This window comes from Chanos chanos, chromosome 3, assembly GCF_902362185.1.
Source record: "Chanos chanos chromosome 3, fChaCha1.1, whole genome shotgun sequence".
Taxonomy (NCBI): Eukaryota; Metazoa; Chordata; class Actinopteri; order Gonorynchiformes; family Chanidae; genus Chanos; species Chanos chanos.
The window spans coordinates 50544660-50560161 of record NC_044497.1 but is presented as its reverse complement, the minus strand read 5'-3'; the positions used below and the strand labels follow the sequence as shown (position 1 = coordinate 50560161).

The 15502-nt window shown below is 42.3% G+C and overlaps 1 protein-coding gene across 3 annotated transcripts in view; it reads left to right on the top strand.

Annotated features, from left to right (window-relative positions):
* The first annotated feature begins 3441 nt into the window (after positions 1-3441).
* bcr (BCR activator of RhoGEF and GTPase) overlaps positions 3442-15502 on the top strand; it is a 57780-nt gene continuing 45719 nt past the window's right edge. The window contains exons 1-2 of one of the 3 annotated variants that reach the window (XM_030768751.1): positions 3451-3726; positions 3799-4954. In XM_030768751.1, coding sequence (XP_030624611.1) covers positions 3451-3726; positions 3799-4954 — 1432 coding nt within the window. Of the gene's footprint in view, positions 4955-15502 lie in introns of all 3 variants that reach the window. The other 2 variants (XM_030768750.1, XM_030768752.1) reach the window with 2 other exon arrangements.

The window sequence follows — 15502 nt, the reverse complement described above, 5'->3', positions numbered from 1 at the left end:
CCTTGCCCTTACTGAGTAAGTAGCACTAACATGTCCACAGACATTTAACTCCAACATGCACAGCCCGCCACCTTGACACATTTTCTCTGATCTCTGTATAAAAATGGTACTTAAGATAAAACGATAAGTAAATGATAAAAACGTCCCGCTTATTTTTCTTAAGCAAGTCATATTTAGGGGGAAAAAAAGGCTCATTGCAGTAAATGTAGGGGCCTGACTTGCTTCATGCTGGAGTTTGATAAGGATTATTTGTGATTGTGCTGCGTCTTAAATTGAAAACGATCTCTGTTGGCACTGCCTTTTATATGCATTAATATTGGAGCACAGTTTTCTGATGGAGACGGTGTTGTTTGACATTTTGACTGACTGATGATAAACTATTATGACACGTATATCGTTCACTGTGAGTCTCAGACGTTTGTACTGTAATGCTTTGCACAGCTTTGTTGTATTTAATGATTGATTTTTTTTTTTTTATGCTGAAATTTCCTCAAATTTTACATCCTCTTTTCTCTTTTCTTTACAGCTTGCGCCTTGTTATCTAGTACCTCTCGCTAGAGCTACTTTTTGGAAAAACCACAGGCTTCTTGTGCATGTCTGTTTTTTGAGACATCACATTCTCAATATTAATGCCAATTCCCGCATGATCAGTGTGCCGACAAGCAGAAAAAGCATCCATTGTGTGTTGTACTAAAAATCTATAAACACATGAGTGTAGTGAGATATACGGTTGAATGTATTAAACAGACAATAATGTATATAGGTATGAAAATCTTATCATTATGTGAGAGTGTATGTATGTGTGTGTGTGTGTGTGTGGCATCAGTCATCCAAGATCCTGCATGCAGACAAGATATCAGGCTTTAACCCATGCTAATTTGCATCACAAGAAACATCATCTTTTTTCTTTTTTTTTTCTTCTTTTTTTTAAATGGTGTAAAAATATACACATACATTATACAGAAATGCATGCCTTTAGTTGTAAGTAGCAAATCAAAGTTTATCAAAATTTGTATAGGTATTTGCTCTGTATATTATTGCTTAATGGTATAGTATATGATAACGTACATAGTTTTACAAATAAATGCACAAAATTAATTTCATCATTATCAGCCTCTCTGAAGCCTATTTGGGGGGGTTTACCCAAGGTCAGTAGTGTACTCCTCTGAATTCTCTGGTGATTCTTATAATTATTTTTTTTTTTTTATCACTCAAATACTCAGTTTGTCCAAGAACATCTAGAGTGGACCATCTTGTCTGTCAAGACATTGTACTAATAAACTGGTACAAAATATCATGGCCTACGTCTCTTCACTGGGTCTCCATGCTTTGTTTTGTCTAAAAAAGGAAAATAATTTGACATTACATGGGGCAGTGTTACAACATCCTGCCAAGATTAACAATGATTACAGTTTTGCCAAACTGATCATTTAACATATTTTTCCTTATCTTGGATATTAAAGGTTTATTTTATTATATATAGCTAAATGTAACATTCCAGTCCATTATACTCTAAAAGTTTTTTAACAACAGTTGTAATGTGAAAGGAAAAAAAAAACATTCTAGAATAACTCACAATTATGCATCATAAATTTGTCAGTGTTTTAATTAAGCCAACCAACAACATAACACATGACTGAGCCAAACAGAAATATTTCATGGAGAAAACTATTTCCACATTTTCGATAGGTTAAACTTTAGACATGGTGATGGCACCATATAACATAATTGCCTGTAGCTTACTGTGTACAAAATTTGCACGAAAGAACATGATATGACCATACCCCCCTTTTCTTACTGATGCGGCTGAAAGCAATTCTTTCAGATGTAGTTTGTAAGATAAGTGTTACTCTTTTTCTTTTTTTTAAAGTGTGATTAACTGGCTTAGATGCTGAAAGCCTATTTTGGTACAGCATTATCAACAGTTACATTTGCTTACATGGGCATACTTAAATCTGAAAACAACAAATTTAGTACATGTGGGGGATCTTCAGCTGTAGTGTTTTTTTGTTTTGTTTTTTTCTTTTTTGACATTGAACAGAAGACTGAAGTCACAAGGATGCCGAATCCGTAAAAGATACAATTATTAAAAATAAAACACATTATTACAAACTTCTATGAAATTTCATCATTTACGAAATAAAAATATGATGGGGGAAAAAAAACATTTATAAAAGGCAAAACGTTCGCTCACCTCCTTGCTTCATGTTCCGGCCTGATCCACAGGATGGCGCTGTTATGCTACTCAGTCTAAGGGTCATTTGTGGCCACCACCACATGAGCTTGTTTTTACACTTATCTTAGATACATACATGACATTTTGCGGCAAATGCAGCAGTTAAGTTCGTATAACATTTGACTATGAGTGTTTCATGTTTCAGGGTGCTGTTTCTTACATTGCCTTTCGTTCCAAGCCAGATTAGAGTCTTTTCTCATCAAGAATCGTGATCACCGCACAAGAGCAACGAGCACTCTTTACTAAATTGAATTTAAGTCCGCTTAGTTCAGTGGGTATATGTTTTCATGTCGACGAAACATTTTTATACTGGTACGAACAAGGTTAAGGAACAATTGTAGTCCACTGTTCCTTTAAACTGAAGGAATAACGAGAGCATTGTCAATCATCTTCTCTAGTCCCTCCCTTTCCTGGTGCAGCTTCTCACAGCTTGGCTGAAAGACTCATTATGCTCCACAGAATCAGAGAGAGCAGTGCGGCGAGTCTATATGAGTGAAATGTTCTCAGACTAATTAACAACAAGTACATGGAAAATAAAACTAAAGGAAATTAAAAAGGTTATAATCGCGGGAAAGCTACACGGAGTAACGGGGTACGTTATGGGTCCTTGTTTTTTCATGTTTTTCAGAGACGTTTTATTCCGCTCATCTTAAACGTCAGTACAAAAGGGGTTGGAAGAATTGGATGTAATGATGGAAAAATTATGTCGTACTATATATGAACGCAGGACAGCGGTGGAATACATTGCTAAGGACACGGCTAAATAGTTCAAACAGAATTTCACTCAGTTATACCTCTTATACGCACAGGAGTTGTATTTTCAGACCGTTCGCTCTGGGAGACCGATGCTGTCATTGTGTTGGAGTCTGAGATTTGTGCGCGTGAAAGTCTGCAAGTGGTCTAATCAGAATGATGCAAGACGAGAGAATTCGTGTTTTTCCGTTGTTTCTGTCCGACGTGCTTGCGGTTGGTCATACTGCTGTTGAAAAAATTGGACACAGCGAGGACAAATTTGTTAACGAGGCGACAAGACTTGACAAAACAATCTTAAACGAAGTGGTGTTTTTGTGTTTCACGTTGAATATGATTTAATTTTAGTTACTTGCTGTAAAATAATTTGGCACTAGGCAGTCCTCCTTGGAAATAAGTGAGATTGCCCTCTACAGTCGTGATATTTGTGAGTTCATTTTGAGAAAGTACAATTGATGTCAACAATGGTGGAGCCAGTGGGTTTCATTGAAGCCTGGAAAGCACAGTTTCCAGAGTCTGACCCTCCAAAGATGGAGCTGAGATCTGTGGGGGGAATTGAGCAGGAACTGGAAAAGTGCAAAGCATCAATTAGGAGACTAGAGATGGAGGTGAACAAAGAGCGCTTCCGGATGATCTACCTGCAGACGCTGTTGGCCAAGGAAAGAAAAAGCTATGATCGTCAGAGATGGGGTTTTAGGAAGACACCCCAGTTGAATGAAGGGGAGCAGCCCTCTGCTGATGTTGACTCCCAACATACCCATGCACAGGAGCAAGGGCAAGGAGAGCGCAGCAGGTTCCAACCAGTGGGGGAGAGCAGAGTTAAACCAAAGCCACCCCCAACTAGGAAGTCTGCATCTCATGGCGATGGTCTTGAACTCCAGTCAGCTTTTGAGGCATCCCAACAAGGGTATGCAACTGAGACGGATGGGCTCTCACCATCCAAACAGAGAGGAGGTGTCTCTCCTCGTAGGCCCCAACCACCACCTGAAAAAGAACTTCCCTCTGATCCCTCTCTCAAAGACAAACCTGGGATGGGACTTGGTGTAGCTGCTTTGAGGTCCAACTTTGAGCGGATTAAACGGGCCAACTCCCATTCCTCTGCTGATGGGAAAGGTGGGCAGGACAAGCAGCCTTTCTACACAAATATGGAGTTCCACCATGAAAGGGGACTGGTGAGAGTCAGTGACCGAGAGGTCACGGAGAAGATCAGTAACATCGGGAGCCAAGCTATGCAGATGGAGCGTAAGAGGTCCCTCCATTCGCTGCCAGGAAACCTGGCCACCGTGGCAGGTGAGCTTCGCACCAGACCAGTGTACAGGGGACGCTCTACTGAGAGCACTTGCGGCTATGACGCGGAGTATGAGGATGGGGAGCCTAATCCTCGCTTTTCCAGAGACAATGCTATCCGTTCCAATGGGAGCAAACCTCCGCCACCTCCATGGCAACCGTCAGATTTCCAGCCATACACTAGTGTTTATGTTGGTGGCATGATGATGGGAGAGGGTGGGGACGCCAGGGGCGTCACCATGAGAGACCATGGGGGTAGTGATGATCATCACATGACTTGGCCCAGGAGGTCCTACTCACCTGGGAGTTTTGAGGATGTTGGAGGTGGAGGAGGTGGCTATACGCCAGACTGCAGTTCCAATGAGAACCTAACGTCCAGTGAAGAGGACTTTTCATCGGGACAGTCCAGCCATGTGTCACCCAGCCCGACCACGGCCTATCGCCGGCCATTCAGAGAGAAAAGCCGCTCTCCCTCTCAGAACTCCCAGAACTCCCAGCATTCATTCGACAGCAGTAGCCCCCCCACGCCGCAGTCTCAGAAACGACATAGGCAACAGCACGTGGTGGTGTCGGAGGCCACCATCGTAGGTGTGCGGAAAACTGGACAGATTTGGCCCCATGATGGGGACTCCATTCCTTCCAGCAGGGCCTCTCATGACAACAGTTTCCATGGAGACCTGGGTAAGTGATGGCTATCTCCTTTAATTTATGCTGTATACAGCTTGTCTTGTGTTGTCGCTGTGGCTGCAGCAGCATGACAGGTATTCGGTGGAGGATTTGAAAATAAATTATATTTGAAAATAAAAATGAGTATAATGGAAATAAAGGTCTTATAAGGTAACAACGGTGAAAATAACCTCCTCTGATAATTAGACTATGTCCTCTTTTACTTTCCAACCTTAAAAAGTTTTCATCTTAATGGAATGCTGCACATATTTTGCTTGTGAGCCTTCTCTGAAGCATCCAGACTTTGCTGCTGGTGATTAGCCAGTTTCTTATTCATTATGGCCAGTGTGAAAGTATCACGAGTACTTACGACACTAATCAATAAACTATCTGAATGGAATTTCCCCTGTGTAAACAGCCCTTTCTCTTGTGTTTTCTCCCCCATGTTAATCTGCATATCTTAATGACCTTTGGTATTGTCCATACCCTGTTGTGTGTCTTTGTGTTTCCTTGACACTGTGATGGAGTCAGTCAGGTGCTCTCAGACCATCAGTAGTCACTGACTCATCTGACAGGGAGGGTCCACAATGCTCAGCTAATTAACCGAAAGAGCATCTTTAGCATAATGAGGTCAGGGTTTGGGGGGGGTGGTTGATGGGCCTGGCTCTTTGTTCAGGGCAAGGCCTCTAAGAAGACCCACTCACACTCACAAGCATCAGATGATTGTCCTGCAGTTGGCCTGCTCTCAGTCCTCTCATTGTTTGTCAAGCTGTTGAGGGAGTCTCCCAACCCCATCAAAAAAAACTCTGTTCAGCAGGATGAGTGTAAACTGACACAACTGAAAGTGTGTGTGTGTGTGTGTGTGTGTGTGTGTGTGAGAGAGAGCGTGTCCAGGATTTGTGTAGGAGGTGCACATCCACTTTTTCCTGGAATGTTGGAGTAATGAATAATGGATACCGCCATTATGAATGGGACAGGGAGTTTTACCTTTGAGGGGTTTCCAGAGCCCAGGCACGTAATCTCACCACAGGTGTCTCCATGGCTAAGCCAGAGAGACAGATATAGATAGCTGACTCAGATGGATATTTCCACCAGCAGACTGATTGATTTTTGGTAGCTCCCAGGAGTCTTGGATGAGGGACAAATTGTTTTCCCAGACCTGCTCTGGCATTTTTAACCTGCCTGTAGCCCGAAGACAGGTTGACAGCAGGTAACGGACTTGCTGTATGGATGGTGATGTCAGGCGGTGTGTCTGGCTCAGTTTACCCTTGGCTTTCACTGCTGAGGAGAATGGCATGTCAGTGTGAAGCAGACAGGCCCAAAGGGTGCTGGCACAGTGGACCTGTTATCATTGCCAAGAAGGTCCTCTTCATGGCGGTAGAGATACAGCACATAGGGTGGCTTAAGAAGGCCTGAAATGAGATGATTCTGACCCACTGTGTGTGAGGTTGTGTCTGTGAACCGTACTGCCTTTGCCCTTTCAGCTACTGTTGACTTTTAAATGTACCGACGTGACACCTGAATGTTGTTTCAAAAGTTACTCCTTTTTTTTTTTACTACTTTAGTGCTGACTGAATTGTGACTAGGTAAATTTTGAATGTTTGCAAGTTTTGAATGTTTGAATAAGATTTGATTGAAATCAGATAATGAACTAGTCTCCTCCTGCTTGTGAAGCAGTCGTTCGTCAACTTCTTTGTTCTTTGGCATTTATCAGAAACTTACTTGCCCGTTCTGTAGCTTTGTAATATTCCCTGATACAAAGCTCTTCAATGTCAGGAGAAACTGGTCTAAGGAAAATCTGTGTTTAACATAGCAATCCACTTAATGAATAACCATTATTAATGGCTGTACTTTTAGGTCTTGGGGTTTACCATGATCATTATGTCAATGCGTGTGATACATATTTCCTGTCTCTTGAATAAGCCAGTGTGTGTGTGTTTTTTTTTGTTTTTTTTATAAGGGTTTCTTCTGCTTTGGGATTTTATTTTCCTACAAATGTGACAAATGGCTGAGGCATGGCATGCAGCAGGACCAGGATAAGATGTATGGGTAAGACCCTAAGCGGTGGGAGAGAAAGAGAGAGAAAGAAAAAAAAAAAAGGGGGGGGGGGGTGGACAAGTAATGCGCTGAGCTGCTGTCTCTTGCTTCAGTGGTCAGAGATGCGGGGGCTGCAGAGAGGCACAGATGGGTAGAGTTCTCCCATTGCGTAACAGCGTGAAAAGTCTTTCTTAGCTCCTGGCTGTTCCGTGTGTGTGTGTGTGTGTGTGTGTGTGTGTGCGCGCGTGCATATATGTATGTGTATTTCTTGGTGTTTGCCTGTGGGTAGATATATGTGTGTGTGCACACCAGGTTTAGGATCTACAGGCACTGCACTGTGCAGTGATGTCCTTTCTTTGAAAGTGTAATGAAGTGACTAAGCTCTTGTAATGCGGCAGTTAAAAAAGAATCTTGCCAGCCAATCTTATAGGCAGCTGGCATTGTCTTGTTCCTATGGTTATCATGCTCTGCCACACTGGCAGTCTGGTGTTTTGTTCCGATCTGTGTTTGTCAGTCGAAGAATTTTCTAGAGAAATTTTAATGGCTTTATTATTTTTGCTTGTAGAGTTGGATCCATCTGCTCTAACTGTCTGTTTTACTCCTCCTCCCCATGGGTGCTTTTCCACAGTACATGTCCCTCCTGTAATTAACAACTGTAATAGTATCCTGATGTCCTTTAGCCTGTTTTGAAGGAAATATGGATTTCTGCAAGGATGCAACTTTCATGCAGAAGTCAGAGATTACCAGTTAGTTTGTCAAAGCACTGGAAAGAGAGAGAGACTGCACTTGATGTCAAACAACTCTCTTTAACTTCTCTTAGAGATGTCTTCGAGAAAATATCAGTCATTCACTCTGCATCCATTCAGTTAGGTCTTGTTCATAACTGAAAGGACCTATTCTGCGCTGATCCTGGATTATACAAATTTGAAAAGTCAGTCCAAACACAAGATCATAAAAGAAGCCGCATAGCCTTTAACTGGATGAGAGCCATATCTGTTTGTTCTACCAAATAAATTTAAGTTTAAATAAGCTTCAAGTTCTGATACAGATGCTGCAAGACTATTGCTGATACTGTCATTCACCAGGGGAAATTTGTCATGCTTTGTGTTCCAGCGTTACCATCTGAAATTGGGACACGTCTACCTAAATAGGACCTAAGAAGGTAGAATGTACAAGAATAGTTTTGCAGAGATAAGAGAAATGGAAAGTAGAAAAGGGTTTAAGGAGAAAAGATATGACATGCTGCTAAGCTTAGCCGGATTGATAAGTGCCTGAGGATGCAGGTGCACCAAAAATAAGATAAGGAATTTGAAGACTCTGACTTAAGATTGCCTCATTGCTCAAAATGGATCCTGTTTTACTGTCATATGTTTGTATAACGTGAGAGCCAGGGTCACCGGAGACCTGAAAACCGTAGCTTTTTTCCCCTCACGTAATGGAGGAAAAAGTTCTGTCATTCTTAATATCTGATATGTCATTCTGAATATCTGACATTAAGTGCTTGAGTAGTTCAACCAAATGGTGATCGAAAGATCAGATATCGTTGTTAATGAATGGTAAAGAGCCAACATAGAAAAGATGCACAAATAGACATGTCAGACTGGTCACCACTTATCTCATTAACGGCCTGTTTTTTTTTTTTCTCACAGGTTCACAGAATAATCTGACCAGGTCTGTGAGAGGCTTCCTTTGTCTTAGTGTGTGAATGACATTAAAGTCTTGTTACACACAGAGGGAAAGAAATAGATGGGAGTTTAAAGTGTGTATAACTCAGTGAGCTTATTGTCCCTTGTACTGCTCTGAGGTCAGGTCCGCTAGGCCTTATTTTTAGACCGGCAGTTTAGACCCAGTCAGGAGTACTTTCCACCACAACCAAGGATATACTCAAGGACAGAGTCCAAGGACAGACATACTCAGGTCCTCTCTGATGGTGGGATTTATGGCAGGTTTTTTTTTGAGAAGTAATTGTTTTTGTTCTTTGTATTTTACAAAGGAGGGGTAAGTCCAGAATGTCTGAGAAGTTCATGTACTCTAGAAGAGGCTGAGAATGTCTTTGTATAATACAGATGGCACCAAAACCTTTTTGTCAAACCTTTGTAACTGGGCGACTTTGTAAGGTGACCCTGTTTCTGTAAAGCCTCATTCAGTCAGTCCTAACGACTCTGCCAGTTAATGCATATCTCCTGGAACTGCAGAGGGCAAAGAGCTGGATGGAGCCCAGGTCTCCTCTCCTCAAAGCTGGCAAGGTGGTAGAATTGGAGAGGTTGTTGGGAGGAAGGTCCTGTAAGTTTGTCTACACAATCACGCCTTAGCCAGGTCTTTGCTGCGGTGGCGCCATGCCTGTAGAACAGAACTGTGAGTCATGCTTCACCAGAGAAGTTTACATCTTAGTTGGATTCTCTCTACCTTATATTGTTGCCAGAGTCTGCAGCTCTAAAGCTCAGTAATAAATCCCACCTTTACTATGTAGTGTTCAGTCACTGCGACTTCTTAGAGCTCTCTTAACTTTGTCGAACATTGTATATCTGTATAAAGATGTTCTTTATTGCTTGTGTGTACCCTGGTTGTTGATGTGTCACTTGCAGCATCAAGATAGATTTTTCTCTTTAATTTAGCCACACAGGACTATTGAGAACTGAAGGCTGCAGCGCTATTGGGGGAGAAGAGACAGGGACAGAACATTTCAGCACGCCTGGGTTGATTGCTTTGCTCATGGGTGCAACAGTAGCAGCTAGAGTAACGGCAAAGACGTTGGAACCAGCAACCCTCCAGTGCTAAGTCAGCATCCCTCAGTGCCCCACTTTGGGATTTAAACTAACAAATCATCTGAATCCTGGTATGGAGGTCTAAACCACTGGGCCAGTGCTGCCCATAAAAGATTACAGAATGCTTGCAGAGAGGCGGTTGGTTGGACAGGCCTAAAGGGCTGGGCACAGCACAGATGGCAGATGCCCACTGAGAGTTTCCTGGAGCGGCCATGACTCTGGCAGGCTGTGGCTCTGTGTGTACCCAGCAGCATAAGGCCAGGATCAGAATCTGGACAATAACCCCCGGCTCAGGGGGAGACCGAACTCTGCAGCCCGCCCCGGCCAGCCGAGAGTGCCCATCATTCTGACACACTCCACCCAGGGTACTGCTCTCCCTCACCCTTTCCAAAGCGTGTTTGTGTGTTAGTGGGGATGTTTATGCCAAGTGCTGTGACTAGGGTTGGGTACCACAACCCGGTGCCAGTCTGGCGCTGGTTCCTATACAATCGGTATCTAACGGACCGAGTCGCAATGCAGATTTTGCTGTGTCATTTCGGTGCTACTTAAATGCCTGAGCTGTTGAGTGAAATATTTGCCGTCTGGTGCTCCAAAGCGGATGTTACAGGCAACAGAAGCATCACTGCACGTCACATGTCATCGCTAGTTAACATTGCACCTCTTCTGATGGCGGCAGATGCCTACCGTTAGCTAGTAGCTACCTTAAACACAGTTAAAATGCTTAAAGCTGAACAGTCTAAAGTGTGGCTGTATTTCACTCGTAAGGATTCCAACACTGGGATGTACAACAAATGTTTAAAAAGAATTGCGTGTAAAGGGAGGAAAACATCAAATTTTAAAAAAGCATCTGGCGACGCATAGGATCCACTTGAAATGATCAAATATGATAATATTTCTGCAAAAGAATTGCTGAAGTTTGTAGAATATGAAGACTTCCAAGACAAGATTTGTTTTGCTTATATTATTACTGTATCTGATACGTAGTGTTAAATTGTTGTGGCTGGGTTAGGTTTTATTTATTATGTGAATTTGTTATGAAACTTGTTAAGTGTTTTGTATTTATTTATTTTTATATATGTAAAGTGTTAAGTTAATATCTTGTTCAATTTGAAGTTCAAAATTGCCTTAGAAATAAAAAAAAAAAAAGCTGTTCTTTAATGTCGTCAACCTTTGTCTTGTGCTTTTGTTTTTTTTTTAAGTAGGCACCAGCACCATTTTAAAAGTATCATTTTAGCACCAGTATTGGAAAAAACCCAAATGATACCTAACCCCAGCTGTGACACAACCCTTTTTTTTGCATCCCCTAGTTACAGTTTTTCTGATACGCAACTAAGTGGACATAATTAGAAAAATCCTCAAAATAACCGTTCAGCTACCTTGCTGTGTTCTTTTCGCTTTATTTCTGTGTTGAGCTTCAGCTCTGTAGGGTGCAATGAGGTGAAGACCCCCCTCTTCTTGAGATAATCTCAGATTATGCTAGTGATTGTTTTACAGTGCCATGATCTGTGTTACATATCTGTGACAGCACTCACTCCGGGTCACATGGTACCCGCTCAGAGTCAGTGATTGGTTGTGGTGTAATTGGGTTTTGAGAATAATGGGGTGTTTATAGTAATGTGGTCTCTGAGATGACTCTTATAGTACCCTGGATTACAGCTGTCCGTTTAAACCAATGTGGTGACACGAGTATTCCGTGTAATCTGACATTCTCCTTTAGTCGTGAGAATTACAGCCAGATTATTCTGTGTCTTACTTCAGTATACTTCATGCATCACTGCCTTCGTAATCTGCCAAATGTTTTTTGTCCCACTTCATTACGTTGTTTTCTATAACTGGACACCATTCACAATGACAGATTTAAAATGAGGTACACTCTGCTAATCAGCTTTGTGGCAGCCCATTTTGTATGACTGTACCGTTTGCAGTTGACTACTGTACTTTGTGGTTCCACATAAATCAACTGTAATTTACCCTATTGCTGATAAAAGTAAAATTTTCCAGATTACTCTTTCTTGTGGTCACACGAGTCATTCTTTTAAAGCCAGATTTGCTCCCTCATGCGTTCTGGACAGCTGCTTTGAATTTGGATCACTTGCAGACAATTATTTTGCTTGCACCTTTCTGATGTCTCTTTGCGTTTTCCGCCGAACAAAGGGAAAACAAAGAAAGATCAAAGGCTTTGGTCCTTGGGTTTCAAGGGGGTCTCTCCATAACTCAACAGGTTTTAGAGATAGATGGGGAACTAGAACCAAATGTCAGTCTTGTCAAGCTGCCCTTGCAATCCCCGCCCCCCCCCCCCCCTCCTCTCTCTCTCTCTCTCTCTCTCTTTTTTCCTTTCCTCATGGACTCTGGTCAACAGGTCTCAACTAACAATGACCTTTTGTGTCAAGGTCTTCGAAGGTCTCGTGAAATCTGTTCTATAGCTTTATGAGTGTATTTTGAACTTAAATTGTTCGGTACTTTGTTTGAAAAGCAGTTGTGGAACTCAGCCCTCAGCTGGCCTGTCTGGTGGTGACAGGATCCATCTGACCTGCTGGCCTCCATTCGGGACAGCGCACATGCCTGATCTCTGCTGACATCATGATTATACTAAGGATTAGCATTATGGAGTTGCATAATCTCTACTGCCTCTCTTTAAAAAAAAAAAAATACACCTTGTGTTATTCATGAAGAACTGAAGTGGTAGGCTATAGCTTTATATGCTGTCAACTCTTATGTGAAACTTTTGTTATGCTATATGTTAGTTTTCACCACAACTTATTCAAAGTTTGAAGCCCACCTCACTGTGCTGTTCTAAGGATTAGGGTCAGTGGTTAGGTTTAGAGATGGGTTAAGCCCATGTCTCTGTGAGGATAAAGTTCATAGATCAATGGGGTTAAATTTGAGGTTACTGGAATTAGCATTAGGGTTTGGCTTACTGCTTAAGACTTTAATTTGTTAACACTTGTCTTCAATCTTATATCTTTTGTCTGAAGTGACTGAAGTTTTGTTGGGTGGTGGTAGGGAGAAGGTGAGAGATGGAGAGAGAGATGCAGTATCAATCCTGGCTGGCCCGTGTTTGACATGCCTCAGTGGGAGTGTGGTTGTGTCTGCCCTGATTCTCTCTGACTGCTGTAGATATGAGTATATAGTGCGGTTGTTTGGAGAGACTGTAGAGACTGACTCCCCTGTCAAGATACATCCATCCATTTAGCTTGGTCTCTCTCTCTCTCTCTCTCTCTCTCTCTCTCTCTCTCTCTCTCTCTCTCTCTCTCCTCTTTTCTTTTTCTCTCTCATCTCACCCTGCTCCCAACAATATGATGGGTCAGGAGCTTAACTCATATAACCTGGGACGGACCAGGATTGCTCTGTATTACTCAAGAAATATTCCATTTCTTATGCATTCACACTGTGTCATTTAAAAAAAGACACAGGCTTGTGCACACACGAAGTATCAGTTCATGCAGAGAGGCACAGATATTGTGAAAAGAGCATCTTCCATTAATCACCTGATTATTAAATGTGCAGTCTGTAGCATTTACTTCCCTTGCTCTTGACTGATTCTCACTTTACTTCTGCTCTCTGGCTGTCTTCTTTCCTTCTGGATTTATTGTAATGTGGAGTGGTGAAAAAGTTCCGGATAATTTGCAGTGAGAGTAGAAAGGTTCACTGTTGCTGTAGAATGACAGACTCTGTTGTAAAGTTAACGCGTTATCAAATTAACAAGACAAAGACATTTGTGTTGCCTAGTGGCACTCTTCTCTGGTAATCCAGATGGGCCTAGTTTTTCTTTCTCCATTCACTGACTTGGACGGAGATCAGACCGGGCCGGCCGGTTCTGATTTAAAACTCAGAGGAAAGGCATAGGAGCTAGCACAATGCAGCTGGCTAGATTTCCAAGCCTGCTGTCTCCTGCTTGTGGTTACCTTGAATACAAATCAGCTGAAGACATTTCAGTACGTCCAAGTGACTTTCAGTCCAAAACACGGATTCTGTGAGGGAAAAGTGAGAAAATGCAATGGTTTTTTTTTTTTATTATGTTTGATGATGTTTTGTGTGCTTAAAGCGGACTTCGCGTTACCTGACCATACTCTTGTTCTGAAGTTTCATACCCTGTGGAGCCTCTCTCCTCTTTCTTAGTGTTCCAGCCTCTCCCCTGGACCTAAAAGAACGTACCTTGGCCAGCTCTTGGCTTTGTCTCTCCTGCTCTCCGAAGGCAAATATGTTTTGGATTTGGTCTGGCCTTAAGGCAGTTTACATGTCCAGTAAAACTGAAGCTAGGCTTGTTCTGCTGCTATGATTCCTTTCTTCATCGTTGTAAAGCACATTTTTTGCTTTTCATCCTCAAAATCAGCTATGCACATAAATAGCACCATATTTGCTCTTACTGGCCTACCTATCCTCATTTTAGATGTTTTTTTTTTCTTTCTTTGTCTTTTAACACCCTCCTCTTCCATGTGTTAAAACTCAGATATCCTCACCAAATATTTAAACCATCATGTGCCCTAGTTATGCTTACTTCAAAAGTAGGCTATTACACTACACCCACATAAGAGCACAATCCATGTCAGTGTTGTCTACTGAACAAACAATGCACTGCCCAAATGGCAAAGTTTATCTGCAGTTATGTGTTTTTAGTTCAGTTTCCACCTTCCTCCCCTCCTACACTCTGTTCCCAAGAGGGAAAGACTGCATGTTCATCCATTATTGACACTCAAACCCACTTCCTGCAAAACCAGAAACTGCTGCGGAGCTGGTGTCATGTTTACAGCCCCACGGTTGAAACCCTCATGTGATGGAGGTGACAAACTTGTCCATGGGAATATTTACACCCCTTTGTTTGTATTTGACCAGTTTTGGTGTACATCAGCATTTTGGTTCTTTACAGCTAAACACAAAATTAGGAAATATATTTCAGTGACCTACTTATTCCAGGAAGCGATGCTCACCTCATCCTGGAAGGCAGATCTGAGTTTCATAGAGTACCAGTGTAGACTGTGACTGAAAGTTTCTGTCCTCCACCCCTCACAGCGGTGTGGAGTTACAGGAGTTTACAAGGTGTCTCACATCACTGTGGTGGAGTCCTGAAAATGAGTTGAGAACCTTATGCAGCTCCCACACACACACACATACACACACACACACACACACACACACACACACGCACTCACATGCACACTCACCCATAAACATTCACTGGGAACTTGGGTTCTGACTGCTCTTTTTACACTTCTTTGAGGCAAAACATGTAAATATTCTCACAGGGAATTATGTAAATGTTCTGTTCAATGTTCAATGTCAGTCAAGGTCACCAATATTGTGAACCGATCGTGATAAATGGTTTCATCAAATGTTCCCATTTCCCTTGCTCCTCCCATTATTCCACTGTGTTTTAGCCGTATACACACTCTTTCTCTCTCACTCACACACACATATGCACGCACACACACACACACACACACACACACACACGCACAAGTACACATGTGAGTAGGGGGATGGACAGACCCACACCACACCAGATTCTGGAGCTTTTTTCTTCCTTGCCCTGAACTGCACTCCTGTAGTCGTGTTATCTGATAGCAAGGATCTCCCCCAGTGTTGTGTGGAATTTTCCTGCTGATATGGAGAGGGGGGGGAGATGGTGTAACAGAGCAGTCTTGAAGGTGACCTTTTTGTATGGAAAACGCGTTTGACATCGCTGCCGTCAAGAAAGATCTCACTGCCTCCGTGAAAACAATACACCTGCTCTGCAAGCTTGCCGAGTACAATTAATGTACTT